This window comes from Nyctereutes procyonoides, unplaced genomic scaffold, assembly GCF_905146905.1.
Source record: "Nyctereutes procyonoides isolate TBG_1078 unplaced genomic scaffold, NYPRO_anot_genome, whole genome shotgun sequence".
In the NCBI taxonomy this organism is placed as follows: Eukaryota; Metazoa; Chordata; class Mammalia; order Carnivora; family Canidae; genus Nyctereutes; species Nyctereutes procyonoides.
This window is the reverse complement of record NW_026575140.1, coordinates 19094901-19117915: the sequence shown is the minus strand read 5'-3', so window position 1 is coordinate 19117915 and position 23015 is coordinate 19094901. Positions and strand designations below refer to the sequence as shown.

Here is a 23015-nt window from a genome sequence, read left to right as displayed (position 1 = left end):
GATGAAATGTTGTTAGGAGATGGAGAGACAGTGAAGTATCCCCCAAACTAAGACACTTTGAGACTGAAAAAAAAACAGGCCACTCCATACAGTTTACACAGAGTTTTATTCAGGGTAACTTACTGACAAGAGGAATTGGGCAGAGGACAATCGAGGCAGCTGCAAAGTTATTCTCTGCAAAATCCAGAAGTCTACAGATTTTATAAAGGGGATAGACAGGCAGAAGGGCATTGTACTCAGATCAAAGGGTTAAAATGCACCTCAAAGAGCTTGCACACACCTGACAGCTAACCTTTAATTGGATCTTAGGGTACCACCTCAAGAAGGGGAGAAATCGTGTTATCACTAACAGATTCATGGGAGGCCAAAACAAGACTCTCTACATCCCTGCATGGAGCCTGCTTCTCCCTCTGCCTGTGTCTCTGCCTCTCTCTCCTTCATGAATAAATAAATAAAATCTAAAAAAGAAAAAGAAGGAAAAGGAAAAGGAGAAGAAGGGGAAGGGGAAGAGAAGAGAAAAGAAAAAAGAAAAGCTGTGCGGGACAGGGCAAGCCGCTGGCACCGCCCGCTGGCCGGGTGCTTTCCAGGGAATGGTGTGGACCTCATCGTCCTGGTTCTTGTCTCCCGGAGCAGAAGAATGAGTCTCACGGACAAGAGAGAGTAAAAGCAGTGGAAGTTTATTAAGCAAGGACGCAGAGAAAGCTCTCAGGAGAGGGGTCCTCATGGGGTTGCCAACTGGGCCTCCACTGACAGTCTTTTATTGAGAACTGACCAGGGAGATTGTGGCCTTATCTGGCCTTATCTTCCCTGTGACATCCTGGTTTAAGACTGCTGATAACATCTTTACTTCCTTTTGGGTCTGGTTATTCTTTACTGGTCACAGGTGTGTGTGTGTGTGTGTGTGTGTGTGTGTGTGTGTTGTGCGTGTTTTTCCACCCATATCCGGGGGCAGGGTGGTCTGGTCTGTGCCCGTATGTCTGGTTTCCTTACATCTCAGCATTCTGGGGACTTTGTGAGCCTGACTCCACGGCCCCCTCTCCATCTCTCCCTACCTAGCCCCGCCAGTCCCTCACTCATCCCCAGCCCTTGGGACAGGTGGCTGCCTGGCCTCGCACCTGCGAGTTGGGTTTGGGCTGTTTCACGGGACGCTCATCCAGGCTCAGGGACCCACCTGCACAGCTGCAAACGGTGCACAGTTCCCCAGACTGCCTGGGTCTGCACCCGCCTGCCTCCCCTCCCCCCTCCCCCCCCCACCGGCTCCCGGGCCAGCCCAGCAGCCTCCCCACGCCTCAGCGACCTCAACGCAGGAGCCGCTGTTGCGCTGACCGTGGTGCGGGGCCCGGGAAGCCCGCCGTCGGCGACGCAGACGCGCCACAGCCGCGGCGTGGCCAGGACGGGCGGCGAGCGTCTCACCAGCTCCCACCGCCTCGGTGACGCGCGGCGACACTCACCACCGGCCGCTCTCGGGGCGCAAAATTCGGGCCTCCTCCGGCTGAGCCCTCTTGAGACGTTTGCCTCCTGCGTCCGGTCGCTCTCGCCGCTGGCGGACAGCCGCGTCCTCACCCGCAGCTCCTCGGGGAAGACAGCGCCTCCCGGGACGCGCCCAGGCGAGGGCGAAGCCACGCGGTGCGACGACGCCAGCTGCGTGAAGCGCCGCCGCCGGGACGCACGCGGCAGTGCGCGTGCGCGTGCGTGCGTGCGCGTGCGCGGCGGGGCTGGCGGTGGAGCGCGGCCCCGAGCAGGCGCCAACATGGCGGCCGAGCGCAAGACGAAACTGTCCAAGAATCTGCTGCGCATGAAGGTGCGGGGACGGCGGGGAGGCGCGCTGGGCGACGGGGGTACCTGAGCTTCCACACCTGGCCGGGGGCGAGACTGCAGACGGGCGGGGGCACCGGGGCGGCCGCGGAGGGCCTCCAGCTCGGACATTCATTCATTCACTTAGCGCTTGGTCTGGTTCGGGCCCTGGGAACCGGATTCTGAGTCCGGCGGGTTCGCTCTTAAAGCCCGCGGCGGGATAGGAGAGCGGCGGCAGCGGGTAGGATGCCGCGGCGCTGAGCGGTGCCCGGAGCGCCGGGAGCTTACTTGGCTTCCGCGGGAGAGGCCCTTGGGTGGGGGGGGGGGCGGGAGGGTAGGTGGGAGGGGGGCGCAGGGCCGCGGAGACCCAGGGAAAACCGGGTGCACGGCTCTGGGACGCAAACCTCGAGAAAGCCGCTGGGATTCCCAAGAACTAAAGATCAGCCGTTGTGTCTGGAAGGCAAGTAGCAAGAAGTGGGCCTGAACCAGCAGCCAGTGGCCACATAGGTGGGCAGTTTTAGGCCAGAGGAAGAATTATTATTATTAATTATTATTATTATTATTATTATTATTATTATTATTATTTCTCTATGTGAACACGGGGAAGCTATTGAGCATCTTAGCTCTGTGCTTCTTACTTTTCAAAGTTCCCTTAGCTGCCCTATGGAGAATGCCCTGGTGCAAAAAAAAAAAAGCGAGCTAGAAGTTTTGATCTGGTCGCAGTGGCGATGGGAACAGAATTAGAACAGTTGAGGTGAATGACTTCGACTTTCAGCAAAATTGATTTTTTAGATTCGAAATTGAATCCATTTTTTTTTAAGATTTTATTTATTCATGAGACACAGAGAGAGAAAGAGAAGCAGGATCCCTGCAGGGAGCCGGATGCGGGACTCGTTCCCAGGACCCTGGAATCCTGACCTGAGCCAAAGGCAAGAAGCTCAACCACTGAGCCCCCCAGGCGCCCCAAAATTGAACTCATTTAACAAATAATTTCAAAGTGGAAAAAAAAAAAAGGCAAGGGCACGTAAAAGGAATATAGGAATTAAAACGGGAAACAACCAGGCCTTAAAAGCTTGAATAATAATAGTAAACATTTATAGTTTCTGCTATGTCCCAGACAGCCGTTCTACGTGCTTTGCCTATAGCCGCCCGTAGAATCCATGTAGTGACTCTGCGAGGTAGATGCAGTTATTACTGCTCTCCTACAGCTGAAGCACCGAAAGAGAAGTAGCTCACTTGCCTGAAGTTACACAGCTAACAAGTTGTGTAGACAGAACCAAACTCAGGCAGTCTTGCTCCAAAGCCCCTGCTCTTAACTGCTTGTCGCTGTCAGCACAGTGTAAGATGTCATGTTTAGAGAATAATTTCCAGAAAAAAAAGGAAGCAAGGCATAAATAATGTTTTGAAAGATTGGAGAGTACATGTTGCATGTGCCAGATTTGGAGTTCAGCTAGGGTGTAACTAGGGATGAATAGGGTGAGTGAGGGTAGAGGGTAAATCATAATTTATAGTTTCTCAAGTTCTTTTTTCCTACATATTATTAGCAAAATTTGCATTTTTACCCCACAGAGGCTTCTTCTGACTCTGAGTTTGCAATCCGAGAGGTAGAGTGGATTGGCAAAGCAGGCACATCAAATGAAGATGTCCTGAGTGATTACAACTCCGACCAAAGAGCTGACTCAAGAGTTGGAAAGGAAGAAGTTACCATAAAAAAAGTATCAACTCCTACCCCAGTGGTTGGAGAAGACTCAACAGGACATGGAAGCAAAGGAGAGGGGGGCACTATGACACAGATTTTCTAGTTGGGTCAGCAGCTTCAGTTATTGATAATAAAGAACTCATTGGTAGGATAGCAAGAGATACCATACATACAGATAGAGTGGAGTGTCCCTTGAGAATGAATGGAACAGCTGCATTAGGTTGCTGTATCCAGTGTAACTGTTCAGCCAGAGCTCAGTGTAGAGCAAGAATGAAAAGAATAGAGGATTTAATACTAAGACATTTGTTTTGAAGTGTACCTGAAATCCTCTGACTTGGTCACCTGTTAGGGACTGGAGGGTGATCCTGATGGGAGTAGAAAGTGAAAGATGTAGGTGGTATTCCTGTCAGCGTGATGAAATGATTGTAAAGAGGACGCTTATTTGTGATGTTAGCTCCTTTGGGCTCTTAGGTAGGAGTTGGTAAACTTTTTCTCTAAGAGGACAGATAATAAATACTTCAGGCTTGTGGGCCAGTTAGTGTTGTACCTACTCACCTCTGCCATTGTAGCTCAGAACCAAATGAACAGATCTTTGTTCCAATAAAACTTTATTTACAAGAATTGTTATCTAGCCCAGAATTATAATTTGTGATGCCTGCTGTAGGCTCTCACTTGTGAGTAAAGTCAAATCATTAAGCTTTTTTTTTTTAAAGATTTTATTTATTTATTCATGAGAGACACACAGAGAGGCAGAAACACAGGCAGAGGGAGGAGCAGGCTCCCTGTGGGGAGCCGGATGTGGGACTCGATCCCAGAACCCCGGGATCACAACCTGAACCAAAGGCAGATACTTAACCACTGAGCCACCCAGGTGCCCCCAAAGCATCTGAGTTTAAAGAGAACCATCCAAGAAAGAGAGTCTGGGAAAATAAGTCTGGAGTTACATTCAGAGAACTTTTATTGAACTCTTCTTGTATGTCAGCTACAGCCTAAGTACTAGTAATAAAAGATGAATAAGAGACATGGTCTACTATTCAGAATCTCTGTCTTTTGGGAGACACAAAAGAAGCATTAATGAACAAAAAGCCAGTGCTTATAAGGCTCTTAGATATAGGGAAAGATGTACTTTTATGGGAAGAGATCTCTGCAGAGCTTGACCAAACACCAGTCAGGGAAGGCCGAAAGGACATGTGCTCTGGGTTTTTTCAAGTGGATATTTTGCCATATAAGAAGATGGAAACATGATGTTGAGTAACAGAGGAAGCAGGACTGGGAAGTACAGTACTACGTTCCAGAAACTGCCAGTTTTTTCCTGTGGTGAGGGCTTATGCAGAATTATGTAGCTACCACCACATTCATGATACAAAACTGTTCCATCACCATGAGGTTCCCTCAACCTCTCCATTTGTAGCCACACCCAGTCTTTTCTACTGTCCTCAAGCTCTGACAGATCTGTTCTCCATTCCTATAACTTCGTTATTTCAAAGATGTTCTATAAATGAAATTGTACATATGTAACCTTTTTGAGATGGCCTTTTTTTTTTTCATTCAGCATAATTCGTTTGAGATCCATCTAAGTTGTTGAGTATCCTTAGTTCCTTTTTTTCAATTGCTAAATAATATTCCATGCTATGGAAGTACCATAGGACTTAACCATTCACCTTTTGAAGAGTATTTTGGTTGTTTTCAGTGTTTGGCTATTAACAAATAGAGCTGCTGTGAATATTTCTGTATGATTTTTTGAGTGAACATAAGTTTTCATTTCTTTGAGATAAATGCCCAAGAGGACAATTGCTGGGTCATATGTTAAGTGAATCTTTAGTTGGGTAAGAAACCAAACTGTTTTCAACAGAGGTTGTACCATTCCTATTCCTACCAGCAATGTGTGAGTGATCCAGTCTCACCTCATCCTCATCAAAACTGGATATTATCACTGTATTTTATTTATAAATGTTTTTCAAATTCCGTCATTGCCTTTAATATTCATTGGTAAAGCCCTTTTGCCTAAAAATGCTTGTATTTTTGGAAAGGTTGGAATGGAAGGAAAAGTAATACAGAGCTCAGACAAGGAAAAGAAATAGGGACAAATGGAAACTAATAGAACTCTAGACCTAATTTCTGAAGGCTCCTGGATATTTTCTGAATTTATTTTTTCCCTTATTAATGTTTTATCATTTTGCTGTGATCAATTTCCTGTGGTGTTCACTGATGCCCTGAGGAAATAGAGTTATTGTTTATGGTGGGAAGAGACTAGCAGCTGGACTGCCAAATTCTCTCCTGGCCTATTTTGAGTTGAGCTTCTGCACATCTTAGAAAAAAGAGCAGCCGTAGAGGTAATCAGCCTTTCAGAGGACAGCAAACCCCTAACTATTTATCATTCATCATGCTGAAACTGAAAAGGAGACAGTCTAGACAAAGTCCCTGCCCTCGAGCTCTTCAGAAGAAACAGGTACTTGAGAAATTAAAATGTAGTGAGACTTAGAGGATGTCATATGAAGCATCTAAGAGAGAAGTGCCAGTTTTGTCTGCAGATGTCAGATTTCACAGGGATGGAGTAGCTTTTACTATATATCAGAAGGGCTAGGAGTTGCCCAAGTAATGGAGCATGAGAAAGGGTCCTCCAGACCAAGATCAGCAGGTACAAAGACTAGTGGGCTCCATGGGTCATCAACAGATTCAGAAAGTACGGAGTCTCACCTCCTCTTTCTGCCCCTCTCACTTTGTGTCTCTACTTGCCCATCCTGATCTGTATCTTCTGTTTTAGCCCTTCCCCACTGGCCACAATGTAAAACTGAAATATTGATGAGCTACTTACCAAATACAGTTTTTTATTGCTTGTTTTATTAAATCAGACAAACTGAAGTATGGTAAAGATCTTTCCAAGGTTTTCTGAAGGAAGCCCACATTACTTTTTTGTGTGCTCTAGCGGGCTCTCTGTAGTCTGCTGTGACGTTCTCAAGGGCAGAGCAAAACTTCTGCAGTCACACCACCTCCCCCCTCCCCACCGAGATGGTATTCCTGAGAAATGAGGGAGAGCACATAGAGAAATGAATAACTGTAGGTTGAGAAAACTAGCTGCTGACATGATTTTGTTTTGTTTTGACAGTTCATGCAAAGAGGACTGGATTCGGAGACCAGGAAACAACTAGAAGAGGAAGAAAAGAAAATCATTAGTGAAGAGCACTGGTATTTGGATTTGCCAGAGCTTAAAGAAAAAGAGTAGGTTTATTAGAAATTATACTAATGATGTTTTGGGCCTTCAGAGGGAAATCCCTGTTCTAGTGTTGCAAGGCCTATAATATAGTAGCTGCTTAGTTTATTGAATTAACTTTTCAAATAGTTTTCTAAAATTATAAAATCTATATAAGTTCTACTTGGATTTATGCATTTTTACTGGCCCTCATTTATAATGTTCTTTTTTTATTTTGAATAAAGGAATCTAGCCCATTTGTCACTGGTAATAGCTGGGGAGCTTTTATGAGAATCTGTGGTGTGTTCCCTATCACGTTCAGTTGGAAGGAGTGTACTTTAGGTCTCTCCAATTTTGTTTGAACAGAAGAGTTCATTAGGCGAGCTTCCTTTTTTTTTTCTTTTTTAAGATTTTTATTTATTAGAGAGAGTGTGCCTGAGCAGGGAGGAGGAACAGAGGGAGAGGGAGAAGCAGACTCCCCTCTGAGCAAGGAGCCTGAAGCAGGGCTCCATCCCATTACCCTGAGGTCACAACCTGAGCTGAAGGCAGGTGCTCAACTGACTGAGCTTCTCAAAAGCAAGTCAAGAGTTGTGGATGTGTTTCTTTTTTCTTTTTTAAAAAATTTCATTGCTGTTAATACCAATCATCTTAACTAATATTTACTGATTTTTATAGCATGTTCCAGGAACTAAACTAAGCATTTTAAACCTCTTAATTATTTAATCCTCAGAGCAGATATCGAAGTTTGCTACTGTCATTCCATCCATTTTATAGCTGAGGAATCTAAAGCTGGAGGGAGAATAAGTTGCCCAGAGTCAGCTAGCTGGTTATGACTACCATACTAGGCTGGGATACCATACTAGACTATTCATCTTCCACCTCTAAGTGTGGTTGATGCCTGAGAAATAGTTTTGAATAAAGGAGTGATTGATTCATATCATCTGTTGACTTTTATGTAAATTCTTCTTAAAACTATTGTTTGTCCTCGGTGCTTTTCTTACTTTAGTAAGCTCTGTGGTACGGTAGTTTTATTTAAACTGTCAGATGATTGAAGATGCTGCTTATTCAGGCACGTTTGTGTTTTTCCTTTCTATCCCTAACAGTTTTTTTTGTTTTTAACATGTTGTATTCCCTTGTTCACTTGGCTGACCTTCTCTGGATCTTTTCTGGAAGGCTAGATATCCTTCCCTAATGATAGAAAGCATGCCCCACCAAGAGATATGGAAGGAAGGTACTTTGTTTTCTCTGCTTGCTTCTCTGCTTGCTTTTCTCTGTTGCTTCTCAAAAGAAGCAAGGTAGCTGTGAGGAAGGGGAAGACAGTGCCAGAGACAGTGTGGGCTTGGGGGCGGGGTGATATAGGAAGAGACCATTACTGGTAATGTGCTATAATTTAATTTTATACCTTGACTAAACTTACACAAAGTATTCCAGATATTTTTTTTACTTATTGTTATTAAGGAGCAGAATGATTTCTGCCTTGTTTTCAGTATTTAATCCCCCCAACATAACATAATATTCCCAGAAAAATGACCTTTAGATTCCTTTTCTAGGAGGTAAATGTCTCTATCCTTTTGAACTACCGTAACAAAATAGCATGGACTTGTAGCTTATAAAGAACAGAAGTTTATTTCTCACAGTTCTGGAAGCTGAAAGTCCAAAATCAAGGCCCTGCTGTGGTCCTATTTTGGTGATGGCCTTCTCCCTGGTTCATAGCCAGCACCTTCTCACTGTGTCTTCACCTGGTAAAAGGGGCTAAGAGCTTTCTTTCTTTCTTTCTTCTTTTTCTTTCTTTATTAGAGCAGGGGGGAGGGGCAGAGGGAGAGAGCATCTCAAGCAGATCACGCACTAAGCATGATGCCAACTTGGGGCTTGATCTCTTGATGCCAAGATCACAACCTGAACCAAAACCAAGAGTTGGAGGCTTAACTAACTCTGCCACTCAGGCACCCCAGGGCTAGGGGTTTCTATGGGGTCTTCTTTGTAAAGTGCTAACTCCACTCATGAGGGCTCCATGCTCATCATGTGACTTCAGCCACTTCCCAAAGGCCTCATCTCCTAACACTATCATCTCTGGGCATTAAGATTTCAACATACATATTTTGTGAGGGATACAAGCAGTGAGACCCTAGTAGTAAATAATAAACTTCTGCCATCATTCAGTGCCTATTTGTGTAGATGTGTATATTAGGTTAAGTTGTTGGCAGGAAAAGATGACGCTATCAAATTGGGTTACTTGAGAGTATAACAGTAGGGCTCAGGGAAGCCACCAGGGATGGTGCATACCCCGGTTTGTGTGGTGGGAGCAATTTCCACTCCAGGCACAGAGGGTCAAGGGGAAGAAGTGGTCACTGAATCTGAAGACCTCTTACAAGAGCTTCTACCTTGTAAGAGGGTCCACAGGAAGGACCGCTTCCATGTATAACATTCAAATCAGCCTCCCAGGATACGGAGTGGGGGAGATAATGAGAAGTAGATCTGAAGAGAAAAACGGATGGTATGGCCTCAGGATTTGTCTTTTTTAACATCCCAAATAGGGAGCCCGCAGAATGGATTGGTTAATTAAGCACATGGGCTCTGTAGTCAGGCAGACCTGTGTTTGATGCCCAGCTCTGCCACTTGCTTACTTGCAGCGTTGGGCAAGGTACCTAGCTCCTCTTTTGTCAACTGTGTATTGGGTATGATGATAATGTCACATGCATTTTGAGAAGTAAATGAGCTAATATATGTGATGCACTCACTGCGACATGTCAAGCACAAAGCGTAATAGATAGACTCTGCTGGCACAGTTTTTGCCCTGTCCTTGAATATTGTGAAATTCATCCATTCCTTCCTGCTCTTCTGTGTTTGCAAGTCTTTCCTCGGTAGTATCATCTGAATTATTCCAAAGGGTTACAGCTCTCTTTGAAATTGGAGACTTCGCTTTGTATATGCTTTGGAAGTCTAGAGGTTGCCGTCTATGATGTCAGCCATATCACATGGCAGTTCAGTGAGGATGATTAGGGCTCTTCAGTCCAGACATCCCCTGAGGGGATGCTGCTGCCAGTGCTTAAGCTGCGAGGGGGATGAGGGACTGGTTGCTTGACTCAACTGGGAACACCTGCGGGGCCTTCTAAACACCCCTCCAAGAGCTCCTCATAGGGACTGAGGCCTTAGTGTAGCCATATTGCAGGTCACCTGCTCCTGCCCAGCCCTGCCATCCTCATTTCCATTGAGGGGCATCTTCCAAAGAGCACTGGCCCATGATACTTCTGCACACAGTTCTGTCTCAGAGTCTGTTTCCAGGGAATCTAATAAAAGATGCTTGGAATAAGTTCCTAGAAGTAGAATTTATCAGATCAAAGATTCTGCTGTGTTTTTGCTATACTATTTCTCTCCAGAGGATGTGCACTAGTACAGAGAACAGCCAGCATAATTGCTTTTTTGCCATAAGATGCTGCTTTAAAAGTATATTTGGCTACCATGCTTCTTGTGCTTGCATATTGTATCCTAATGAATGTCATCAACTCTGAGATCTGAGATTGTACCCTATTTGCAAATTAACAGGTTAGCTTGCCACAGTTTCATGGATGCTAGTGGAAGGTACAAGACTCTTGATTCAGACACAAGGACTTCCTTACCTCACAGGACAGCAAACAGTAGGAGCACCTCTTTGGCATCATTTCCCCCTTGCCCCCCAAATCTCATGGGGGATGATGTGGCAAGGCCCTGCATGTGTTGCTCACAGTAGTTTTGCATCATAGCTGAGAAATCCTGAACTTAGGAAACCTATTGTTAGACTGCAAGCCAACTTGCCCTTAGCCCCAGGAAAGACATTATTACACTGGACACTACGCAAGTCTGCACTTTGCCTAAAGGAAGACGATATCTCTGCCTTTCAAAGCCGTTCACTATATATATATATATATATATATATATATATATATATATATATATATATATCCCTGAAAAGATGTTCTAGACCAAAAGGGCAGTTAGTGCCTTATTCACAGGAGAGACCAATTAGAGAATTGTATCCCTGTAGTGACTTTTTCCCCTGCTTTGCCATGCTTGTTATTTGTGGCAAGACTAGTTTTGTTTGTTTTATGTTTTAAGCAGTAGTTTCTCATCTGTAAAAATGGATGAAATAATATCCTTGATGTGTTTTGACCCTAAAATTATGGATCCTTACTAACAAAAATAAGGATTTTAAAATACAGAATACTTAGTTAAGTTTTAGAATACTTAATTTTTTGCTAACTCTATTTAGTTTTACTAATTATTGAAACTACTCATAGATTATGAAACACCTGTGTTCCTTTTTATATTAAAGTTTTGTGTTAGTAGAAACCCCTGAAAAAGCCCTTTGACAGGAGCAGTGTTCCTGTTGTGCATCCATTCCTAGCCCCTGGTCTGTCTTCTGTCTTAAGCAAGTGCTTAAATGTGTAGTTAATGGTGTTTTCCTGAGGGGATGATGCATTTGGGAGACAGATGAGGTTTTATCAGCTGCACTCTGTAAGGACCAAGATTAGGCAATTGACAGGGAATCCCACGTTTATGGAAAAAGCTGAACAGAAGGCTCTGGAGAATGTGTGCCTGAATTTAGGCTCCCTCAGGGAGGGTGGCTCCTGAAGGAAGTGTTGGCTGGACTAGAGGGCCAGGGAGAGAGGAACCCAAAGAACAGTGATTCTCAAAGTTTGGGGCTCAAGGACCATTTACATTTTTAAAAATTATTTAGAACCACTGGAAGAGCTTCTGTTTGTGTATTTTATTTTATGTCGATATTTACTATGTGAGAAATAACAACAGAAATTTTTAAATGCTCACTTTAAAGGCAGACTCCTGTTGTTAACATGTTAACATAAATAACACATTTTTCATGAAAAATAACTGTTTCCCAAGACCAAAAATTGTTACTGAGAAGAATGACATTGTCTTACACTTTTGTGAATTTTTTAAATGTCTGGCAAAGCAGAAGATGGGTTGATTCTCAGGGTAGATTTTCTAAAGTCCTGTACTCAGCCTTTTGTGGTCTGTTGTTTTGGTTGAGGCATGTAAAGAAAATCCTCCCTTACACAGGTGATATAATTGAAAAAGAGAAGTATTAGAATAGCCTTTTCAGGTAATTCTTTGACACTATGCCAAAACTCAGTAACTGGTAGTTTCTTTAAAGTTAACCGCAGTATGGAATCTCAGAACATCAATACATTTTTCAGAATCATTAGTCTACCTTGCATTTGGAATAGATCTTTTATCCACACATGATTTCATAACATCATGCATTTCTCATTTGGAAAATATTCAGTGAGTTGTATAGATTTTCTAAATGTTAACTCATTTCCTTATATGATATCAAAAACCATATTCATTAATATTGCCCTGGGTTTCATCAGAAAAATCTTTTAAGTATTGAGAAACTCTTGAGCCCAAGATGACATACATAAGCTATTCAGAATTCTCATTTCTGCTCGAAAGCTTGAATTTTTAACCGGCAACAGTATTGTCGGTTGTTCCTTTGAAGTGACAGGTTCATTTGATTCATTTTCAGAAAAATGTTTGCCAAGTACCCAACTTTGAATAACCATAGTTATAGTGTTCTATGGAAAAAGTAGCTAGTTCAACTCAGAAATCGATCACACAAGTGCATTTCCTCCAGATAGTCCTCATGCCTCACTATGCAGAGGTAGTTAACATTTTGCATGCGGAATATTTTTGAAAAGTGTAATCAAGGGCCGAGATTAATGAAAATTAATACATTTTTTTACTGCCTCATCAAAAACATTCATATTGGCTTCTTTCCCTTTTTTATTTGAAAGCCAGCAGTGAATAATGCAGTGATTACCAGCATAGTATGGTGTCCCTACTTCACTTCATGGCAAGATGAGCTCTTAAAGTTGCTTTTGCACCCTCTGTGTAAATGTTGACACAGTGAAGAAGACGACACCTTAGTGTCACTGTGAAAATACTTTGACCTCCTACCAGTGTTCCCTTCTGCATTCCTTCCTGGCCATGGAAGCCTCCTGGCTGTTTCTCAGGCTGGATGCTTGCACTCCCTTCTCTGGGCCTAACTGGTCCCACAGCTGCTCTTCCCCAGGCATCATGTTTTGTTCCTCGTTGCCTTCCGAACTTGGCTCACACATCATCCATCCAAGAAGCCTGTTCAGACCACCTTTTCTAAAACAACCAAAGACAAATTATCTTTAGATAAAAAGAATCTGAATGAATTGGATAGAATCCTGTTTTCATTCTGTTGCTGAGCTAATGTGGGTTCACTGCTTGCTGAGGTACAGATAACGACTACACCCACTGGGTGGAACGGTTGCACAGAGGAAACTTTTTGCAGCAAGTAAAGAGAATAATTTCCAAAGCTATGATTCTCCCAAGTGAGGGTGAGCGGGTTTCTTTTATTTAGGGTTAGGATGATTATTCAGAAAGGGGAGCTTTGTCATCACATGTGGAGGCAGACATGAAGTCATGTAAGGGTACTTTAAAACACAGGCCTACGTGTGAATCCTGTGTTAATGAAGCTTGTGCTTCTCAAGGGTGGAGACTTACAGTGAAGCAGAGGTAACTGTCAAACAAGGGAAATGGGCTAACGGCGTGCTTGAGAGCTAGCTAGTATAACTGGATGGCGGGGTCTTGGGCTTCTGATGCAGGGCTTGCTTTACTTTTGAAACAGCTGAGGGAGTTTTACCAGTTTTTTTTTTTTAAGATTTTATTTATTTATTCATGAGAGACACACAGAGAGAGAGAGAGAGAGGCAGAGACACAGGCAGAGGGAGAAGCAGGCTGCATGCAGGAAGCCCGATGTGGGACTGGGTCCGGGACTCCAGGATCACGCCCCAGGCCAGAGGCAGATGCCCAACCTCTTGAGCCACCCAGGCGTCCTTCTTTACGATTTTTAATTTGCATTTTCCTAATGACTAATAATATCAACTCTTATGTGCTTATTGGCATTTCCATATCTCCCTTTATGAAATCCCTATTCAAATCATTTGCCTGTTTTTAAAAGTGAGATGGGGGGATCCCTGGGTGGCTCAGCGGTTTAGTGCCACCTTCAGTCCAGGGTGTGATCCTGGAGACCTGTGGGCCCACATCAGGCTCCCTGCATGGAGCCTGCCTCTCCCTCTCTCTCTCTCTGTCTCTCATGAATAAATAAATAAAATCTTAAAGTAAAATAAAAGTGAGATGGTTCTTTTTTCTAGCATTTTTTACATATTTATCCATCCCTCTATACATCTGTCAATCCATTTTATTTTTAGCGTATTTCAGAGTAAGTTGCAGATATGCATATTATTAACTAGAATTCAATATTTGTGTAGGGTTTTGTTTTGTTTCTTGAGATAAAACTTAACATACTTCTATACAGGTAGGAGTTCTTCATATTCTGAATACAGGTCCTTTAACAGATGTATGTATTGTGAATATATTCTCCCAGTTTGTGCCTTGCCTATTTCTTTTTTTTTTTTTTTTAAGGTTTTATTTATTAGAGAGGGGGTGGAGGTGGGGAGGAGCAAAGGGAGAGAGGGAAACCCACTCTTCACTGAGCAAGTAACCCAACTAGGGGCCCTGTCTCAGGACTCTGGGATCACTACCAGAGCCAAAGGCCGGTATTTAACTGACTGAGCCACCCAGGTGCCTGCCTTTTTATTTTCTTAATGTTGTCTTTGATTAACAGTAGTGTTGTGTTTTGTTTTGTTTTGTTTTTCCTATAGAAAACCGGTGATCCCAGTACCATTTATTGAAAATATTTTTCCTTATTCATTGCATTGTTTCAGTGCTATGGTCAAAAATCAATATGCTGTGTTAGTAATGGAACTATTTCTGGACTCAATTCTATTGCATTGATAAATTTTTCAGTCCTATTAGCTTGATTGCTATGGATTTCAATCTTGAGTCTTGTAATCTTAAAGTCTAGAAATCAGTGCAAGTTTTCTACTTTTATTCTTTTCATGATTGTTTTGGCTAGTCTACACCCTTTGTATTCTCATATAAATATTAGAATCAGCTTATTTCTCTCCATCAGCCCCTTCCCCTGCATAAGACTTAGATTGCCATTGCACTGATTCTGTATTTCAACTTGAGAATTGGTATCTTAACAAAATTCTGTCCTTCAGTCCGTAAACATGATATGCCCATTTATTTAGCTATTTAATTCCCATCAGTAATGGCTTGTAGGGTGGAGTGTAGAGGTTTTGTGTATATATATATATATATCAGTAAATATATCCCTATGTATTTCACATTTTAAATTGCTGTTGTAAATGGCCTTTTCCCCACAGTTGTTTGTTGTGTTAATATATGTAGAAATGTTGTGTATAGACTTTGTATTCTGTAATTGTGCTAAATTGATTCATTAACTGAATCAATTAGGTTGATTTTGTTTTGTTTTGAAGATTTTATTTATTTGTTCATGAGAGACACATTGAGAGAGAGAAAGAGAGGCAGAGACACAGGCAGGGAGAGAAGCAGGCTCCATGCAGGGAGCCTGATGTGGGACTCGATCCCGGGTCTCCAGGATCAGGCCTTGAGCTGAAGGCAGACGCTCAACCACTGTGCCACCTGGGCATCCCAACTCTAGTTGGGTTTCTTAAGATTATTTACAAATGCATTTGTCATCTACAAAAAAGAAAATTATAGCTTTATTTCCTTTCTTTATTTCATTGGCTAGGATTTCATTGGTTAGGATTTCATTGGTTAGTACAGTGAAACAAACGGACATCCTTGCATTATTTTTGATCATAGGGAGAAAGTATTAACTGCTTTACTGTTAAGTATTAAGTGTTGTGTGTTTTCATAAATGTCCTTTATCAACATGAGAGATTTTCCTTTCTCTTCCTAGTTTCCTGAAGACTTTCATAAATGTTGAATAGTGTCCAATCATTTTTAATGAGATAGATGATCATACGATTTTTCTTCTTTCCTCTGTTAACATGGGAATTATCTTGATTTTTGAATGTCACAACCATACATTTCTGAAACAAATCACCCCTTGGTATTCATGTTTTAGATTTGTGTGTGTGTGTGTGTGTGTATAGTTCTTACAATTTGCTAATATTTTAGTAATGATTTTCACATTTATATTCATACAGCGTATTCTACCATAGGTTTCTTATAATGTCTTATAACATGAATTGGGAAATGTCCCTTCCTTCTCATTTCTTAGTTTGAGTAAATTTGGTATTATTTCTTCCTTAAATTTTTTATAAAACTCACCAGTGAAGCCATCTGGATCTGGAGTTTTCTCTGTGGAAAGATTCTTAATAGTGAATTCCATTTCTTTAGTAGATTACAGGACTATTCTTATTTTTTACTTCAGATTCTGTTTTTCTGTTCTAAAATTTTATATTTGGTGTGTTTTCATAGTTTCCATATTTTCGTTCAGGTACCCTAGTTGTGTCTTCATTACATTCCTGTTCCTATAAATCCTTGAACATATTTCTAATAACTGTTTTTAGAGGTTCCTGGGTGGCTCAGTCAGTTAAGTGTCCAACCCTTGATTTCAACTCAGGTCATGATCTCTAGGCTTAGGAAATAGAACCCCATGCTGGGCATGGAACCTGCTTAAGATTTCTCCCTCGCTCCCTCTTTCTACCCGCTCTGCCCCTGTCTAAAAAAAAAAAAAAAAACTTTAAAAAAAAAAACTGTTTTAAAGTTCTTCTCTGTTAATGCCATTATCTTTTTTTCTATTGACTTTTTTTTCCTGTTTATGGGTCACATTTTCCTGCTACCTTACATACGTAGGAACTTTTTATTGTGTGTCTCACATTATGTATTACATTGCTGAATACCTGGATTTTGTTGTCTTCCTTAATAAAGTATTGAATATTCCCTTAGACAGTTAATTTACATGCCAATCAGCTTGGTCCCTGTTTTTGTCAGAATAGGTTTTACAGCCCTGACAATTGTTAAGATGAGTCCTACTGCCAAGGTGTGATGTTTCTGTTCAATACCACAGAGTATTCAGCTTGGTTGCTCCACTCTAGATAGACACAGCTCAGACATTTCCCTCCTTTGTGCAAGGTCTTGTCCAACATACAATGTTAGGGTAAATTTTCTTTCTCAGGTATGGTATGCTGGAAAATGGTCCCCCAAATAATATCCAAGTCCTTGTCCCTGGAACCTATGTTAATTTATATGACAAAATTGACTTTGCTGGTATAATTATGTTAAAGATCTTTAGATGGGGAGATTATTCTGGATTGTCTGGGTGGGCCCTAACTGCAATCATGTATATCTTTATAAAAGGGAGATAGAGGAGAAGGCAGTGTGACCATGGAGGCAGAGTTTAGGGTTGTGCAATCACAAGCCAAGGACTTCTAGCTGTCAGCAGAAGCAAGGAATGAATTCTCTCCTCCAGCCTCTGGAGGGGGCGCGCTCAGTCAACACCTTAGTTTTGGTCCAGTGAAACTGCGGACTTAAGAATTGAGAGCATATATTTCTGTTGCTTTAACCCACCAGTTTTGTGATCATTTGTTACAGCAGCCCTAGGAAACTAATGCTAACTGTTCTCCTGGAAATTTTTTCCCCCGACTCTGTTGGACTTGCCTTGCACATAGACAGCCTGGTGTTTGGCCAGACATTCAAGAAGACCGTGAATGCAGGTCCCAGAATTTCTCTATGTATCTTCCTTTCTCTGGGCTTGACCCATTATACTTCACCCCCCTCTATAGCCCTGAACTTCAGTCTGTCTCTTCAGTTTCATAAGACTGGGCTCAGTTAAGGCTCCACAGGCTAGAAGTTGCCTCCAGTCAGAAAGTGGGCATTTGTTGCCTTCAGTCAGAAAGCTCACTTTGGTTTTTCCTCTCAGGCACCACAGCCCTGTGCTTTGACTTGTTCATTGTTTCCTCTTAGGTCCTCGTTTATCGTTGGCTGAAGTAGGAGGACTAGCTTGATACCAGCTTTCTTCTTAATGGCCAGGAGTGAAATAATCTGCTTCATTTTTTTTCACTGTGGAATATAAATCATTTACTTATCGCTTGGCATCACTCTAGAATGTGATCTCTGTGAAAGTAGAAACTCGTTTTTGTGGCTGTTCCCCCCAGCTTCTAGAACACTGCCTGGCAGAAATGTTGGCTGAGTGAGTTGAATGAGTGAATCTTGACACAAGAAGTAGGGCCTACTTTCTGCCAAAGAAGCCCTAAAGGCTTGGTATTTACTTTCCTAGTGTGCTTTATGGTTGATTGTTTTGTGGTTTCGGGCAGTAGTCAGCTATGCTCACCTGGAACTAGGGTAATAAACTGGTGACTCAGAGGAGACTTCCAGGGCATCACTGGCCTCCCAGTACCTTCTGCTGTCCAGAGGTTAGCCTCAACTGCAGCGTCGTTTTTACTAGGGTAGATTTTACCATGGTTTTGGTTTTGGGTTGATGACCTAGCTTCCCTAATTTCTGCCTATTTTCCATTCTGCTTATCTAGCTTTCCAAGCGATTCTGTGAGATGCCTGGTATCCTTTCAATAAATTCCTTCTGTGCTGAAGTCAGTCATTGTTGTTTATAGCTGAGAGCTCTGGCTAATACACTCCTACACCTGCCTGGGACTCCCAATTTCAGAGTATTTAATAAGAACTTAACAATATTAGGGGGGGGGATGTAAACATCAAGAAAACTGCATCAGATTTTAAAAATCTAGGTTTATTATAAATAATCTAGGTTTCTGCATTGTGTAGGCATTTATGCAAATTAAATGTGTAATTTAGACAAGGCTGTGGCTGCAGCCTCCAGCTCTTGTCATCTAATGCCTTTGCTGGCCAAGGTAATCAGTTTTTATTTCTACCCCTATGTTAGAACTAGAAGTCTTACCTTATTTTTACTTGATTCTACTAAGAACCGTAAGTGAGATCGATTTTTCATTTGAAATCTTGACTTTTATTTGCACTGCTTTGTTATAAGTAGACACGCTAGTAATACAGGTTTATTTTCCCACTTAGATGTTTCATAATAGAAGAGCAGAGTTTCTTGTTATGTGAAGATCTTCTCTATGGAAGAATGTCATTCAGAGGATTTAATCCTGAGGTTGAGGTATTAAATATAATTGCTTCAAATTTTAAAATTTTCCAATTGAATTCTTTCTGCTAATAATTGGGTTTCGGTTTTTTCCCACCAGGTACCGTTTCTTCTCATTATATACAAAATAACAAGTTTTGAAATACCAGTGGAGCTATTTAAAGAAATTGCAACCCTTGCAGCCTGGTTTTATGGTAGAGTTAGTAGATGATTTAATATAGCAGCACACACTCCATGACAGCGCCCTGCAAGTGTTAGAGTTTTAACTCAGCTCTTTCACAGGAACGTCTGGATTTTGTTCATATGAAGCTATTATGAAAAATTATTTTCTGGCACCTATAAACGTATCTTTTCTAATGGAAAATTATGACTTAAAAATTGAGTATTTTGACTTTTTAATGGGCAGGTTTTAATCCAAGCTTGTAAATCGATTTTTAAATGAACCTTTTGGAAAGTTTGTTTGAAAAGTAAATATTTACCTTATAATAGCTGTTAATTTGAATTTTCCTGGTTCAGGTTTGTAGAGATGCACAGATCTTCATTTAACAAATATTTATTAGAATTCTGGCACATGTACTAAAAACCATCCTGTCAGGTATTCCACCAACGAAATGGAGGTTTATGATATAAAGCTTTAGTTTTGTAACTATCACTTGAAGCCAGGGTTTCTCAGCTCTGGCACCACTGACATCTGGAGCCAGATAATTCTTTGTGGCGGGGGCTGTTCTGTGTATTTTAAGATCTTTAGCAGTGCTCTGGCCTCTACCTACTAGATACCAGTAGTGTACACATGCATACATACACAGACACACACACACCAGTTGTGACAAAGAAAAATGTATCCAGACATTGCCAAAGGTCCCTTGGTGAGCAAAACTACCCCTGGTTGAAAACCACTTCTCTGAGAACGTCTATAGGGAACCATAGTTAACCAGACTAATCACCAGAGATTATTTAAAGATTGTAGGTTTTCTTCTCCCTCCCCTCCTTTTTTGAGGGTGTTTGGTAATTAAAGTGTTCTATTTATACAGTCAACACTAAAAGCGTTTGTTTAGAATAGATATTTTTCTTGGCTTGGCCTGCTTAAAGCTTTAGATTAGGAAAAGAAAGAAGGCATTAGGGTAAAAGGGGAATCTGGGGGAAGCAAAGATAATAAGTGTATGATGCCCAGAGACTAGAGCTGGGTGTAAGCAAGCACTCCAGGTGTATATGTCTTATACAGTGGGAAGGATCCTGATGTGGGAGGCTATTAGAAGATGGCTTTCGTGACTGCTGCTCTGTAACACTGAGTACATTCTCTCTGGGGAAAGGTTTTGAACTGTTTGGCTTGCAGATCTGAACTGTTATGAAATGTGGGAAGGATTAGGTGTATATACCCGGTTATGAAAAGATACCAACTTGAGAGCACTTATTTCATTATAAGTAGGATGTACTTTGAACACATTTTAGCCTTTTTTTTTTTTTAAGATTTATTTGAAAGAGAGAGTGCGGGGAAGCAGAGGGAGAGAGAAAGAATCTCAAGCAGGCTCCCCACTGAGCTGGGAGCTAAACACAGGGCTCAATCCCATGACCCTGAGATCATGACCTGAGCCAGAATCAAGAGTCAGATACTTAACTGACTGAGCTACCCAGGCGCCCTGAGAACACATTTTTAATATTATATGTCTCTTTAGTGACACCTACTATGGAGTTTATTTAGTCAGTGAATATTTATTCTGTACCTGAGGTTCATCAGATCCTCTTGAGGCACTGGAAACGCACAGGAAACTGAATTCTGTGCCCTCACAGAGCTTATATTCCCAGAATTTTCTCTTTAGTCCTTTAAATGTTAGAAAAGCTAATTGAAACTAGTTTCTCTTCTGCTGTCCCTTCCTCATCCTGCCTTTGCTAAAAAGAAGGTATTGTACAATAAAAAATAAATTTTTTGGAAGATTTTATTTATTTATTTATTTATTTATTCATCCATCCATTCATTCATTAGAGACAGAGAGAGAGAGACGGAGACCAGGCAGAGGAAGAAACAGGCTCCCACAGGGAACCTGATGCAGGACTCAATCCCAGGAACCCAAGAATCACGCCCTGAGCCAAAGGCAGATGCTCAACTGCTGAGCCACCTAGGCATCCTCAAAATAATTTTTTAGTCGGGGTAATGATCAAGAAATGTTAATGTGAGAAAAAGAAATGGAGGTGAGACTATGGCACATGGACATCATGTAAAATGTTTTATCCACCCTTATATTCTGGAGTGAAGCCAGTCCTCCCCATGATGTTAGAGCCAGCCTCCCAGTCCTTCCATCCAGTAATTTACCACCACCACCAAAAACTGCATTTGAGTGTAATATTCTTACATTTGGCTCAAAGATGGGAAGTTGGAGGAAGTCTGAAAGTTTGCTTTTTCTTTCCCCCACTCACTAGAGTATGTTAGCAGTGTGCCTGCTTTAGATGTAAGTAACTAATAAGATTTACAATCTAAAATAAAATTTAAAGGGGTGCCTTAGTGGCTCAGTCAGTTGGGCTTCTGCCTTTGGCTCAGGTCATGATCTCAGGGTCCTGGGATTGAGTCCCACATTGGGCTCCCTCCTTGGCAGGGAGTCTCCTCCCTCTGCCTCTGGCCCTCCCTGCCACTTGTGTTCTCTCACTCATTTTTTCTCTCTCAAATAAAATCTTTTAAAAAATAAGTAAAATACAATTTAAATTCATTAATAGGAAGTCTAATCTCATGGGGCTTTGTCATTATTTTTTTCATTCACGGCTGATTTTTGTTGTCACATTGTGGAGTAAAGTATTACAGAACATCCCCTCAGAGATTTGGACTACTCACATAGATTGTGACTTCCTCTTTCTCTACCTTCAAATACATTTGGTATCAGTTTCTTTAATAAGCCTGTTCCAACCCTGAAAGCACTGCTGTATTTTTCAGAAATTAATGCTTCAGATGAATGCTAAGAACAAAGTGGAAGAAGTTGAAAGTGAAGCAGTGGAGCTTGATGTGTCAGATGAAGAAATGGCCAGAAGGTAATAGTCACTTCAGAGCCTAGTTCTAACCTGGGCCCAGCATTCACTGGCTCTCACGTGGGTGCTCCACTTCCCAACTGTTCTGTCAGGTGCCCCAGCAGGAAGAGGACTTCCTGCTTTCTCTAAAGTGGGCTGGGGCAGGTTCATACCTGTCACAGGCCAGCAGTTGAGGGCTCTTGTCCAGTGCTGCTTCTAAGACATATTTTAAAATATACCTCTCAAGTTCATACAGGATAGTACCAAAACAAAAGTGAAGATTTTAATTCTGTATAGAAAAGTTCATAAATTTTAAATCAGACAGCTTTTTTTAATCATTTTGAGTTTTCTTGTTGTATACTTGGTTTAATATTCTTGACAAGACTTGACTTCTACCTTGTTTGTTTGTTTAATTAAATTTGTGCCGCATATCATCTTAACAGATATGAGACCTTGGTGGGGACAATTGGAAAAAAGTTTGCCAAGAAGAGAGACCGTGCTAATTATGAAGAAGATGAAAATGGACACATAAAACCAACAGTTAAAGTAAAGAAGATGTTTTTAAAGCCCCAGGATTAAAGTAGATGCTTTAAGACAGAGCTCAGGGAAGCCTCGTAAGAGTTAGCATATTGTGGAACTCATTCTGATGGCCTCTGTGTAGCTATTAATACTATAATGTCTATTTGTAAAGAAATGGATAATTTTGGAAATAATGCCATTTTTGAAACAGATGTGCGGTGGATGTTATACATCCTTTGCTTAATGGTGTTCATCAGGAATGGATTTTTAGCCCTCGATCTTCAAATATACAGAGGTATGTGGTTGCTTCCTAAAGACTTTTTTGACCTCAGATTTTTTTTTTAATAGGGCTTTCCAGTCACTGACCTTGAATTGACACACATAAATTAAATCACTGTTTAAGTTATCCTTATGTTTATATTTTACTTTAAGTTATTAATCATGCCAAGCCAATTTATACATCGATTTTGGAATCAAATGTCATGAAGACCTATTATATGTAAATTCATGAAGAATAAATATGCCTCTCTAGCCAGAAGTACTTGCATGCTACCAAGTCATTGTTAGTTTGTGGAATTACGAGTTTTTGCTTAAAGCTTTTATTAATAAAAATTGTTCTGTGATAAATAAGTTTCATATACTTTTTTTTGTTCTCTTATGCTTTCAAATAATAGTTTTATTCTAATTCAGTATTGGAACTTTTATCCAAATGCTAACTTTAAGAAACCAGTCATTAATTGAGAATATGGTAATGTGCTAGGATGAACCATAAGAGATTGGCTTTTATGGGTTAAAAACAATTACTAGTTTCTTATTTCAATCATTATGAAAGTCATTAACTC

At 41.4% G+C, this 23015-nt stretch overlaps 1 protein-coding gene across 1 annotated transcript; it reads left to right on the top strand.

The window, feature by feature from the left end:
• The first annotated feature begins 1702 nt into the window (after positions 1–1702).
• Positions 1703–22797, top strand: MPHOSPH6 (M-phase phosphoprotein 6). Its single transcript, XM_055306799.1, has 5 exons — positions 1703–1801; positions 6600–6712; positions 18588–18678; positions 21584–21678; positions 22098–22797. The coding sequence occupies exons 1-5, from the start codon at positions 1751–1753 to the stop codon at positions 22231–22233; spliced, it is 486 nt and encodes a 161-aa protein (XP_055162774.1). The 5' UTR covers positions 1703–1750; the 3' UTR covers positions 22234–22797.
• Positions 22798–23015: the final 218 nt, after the last annotated feature.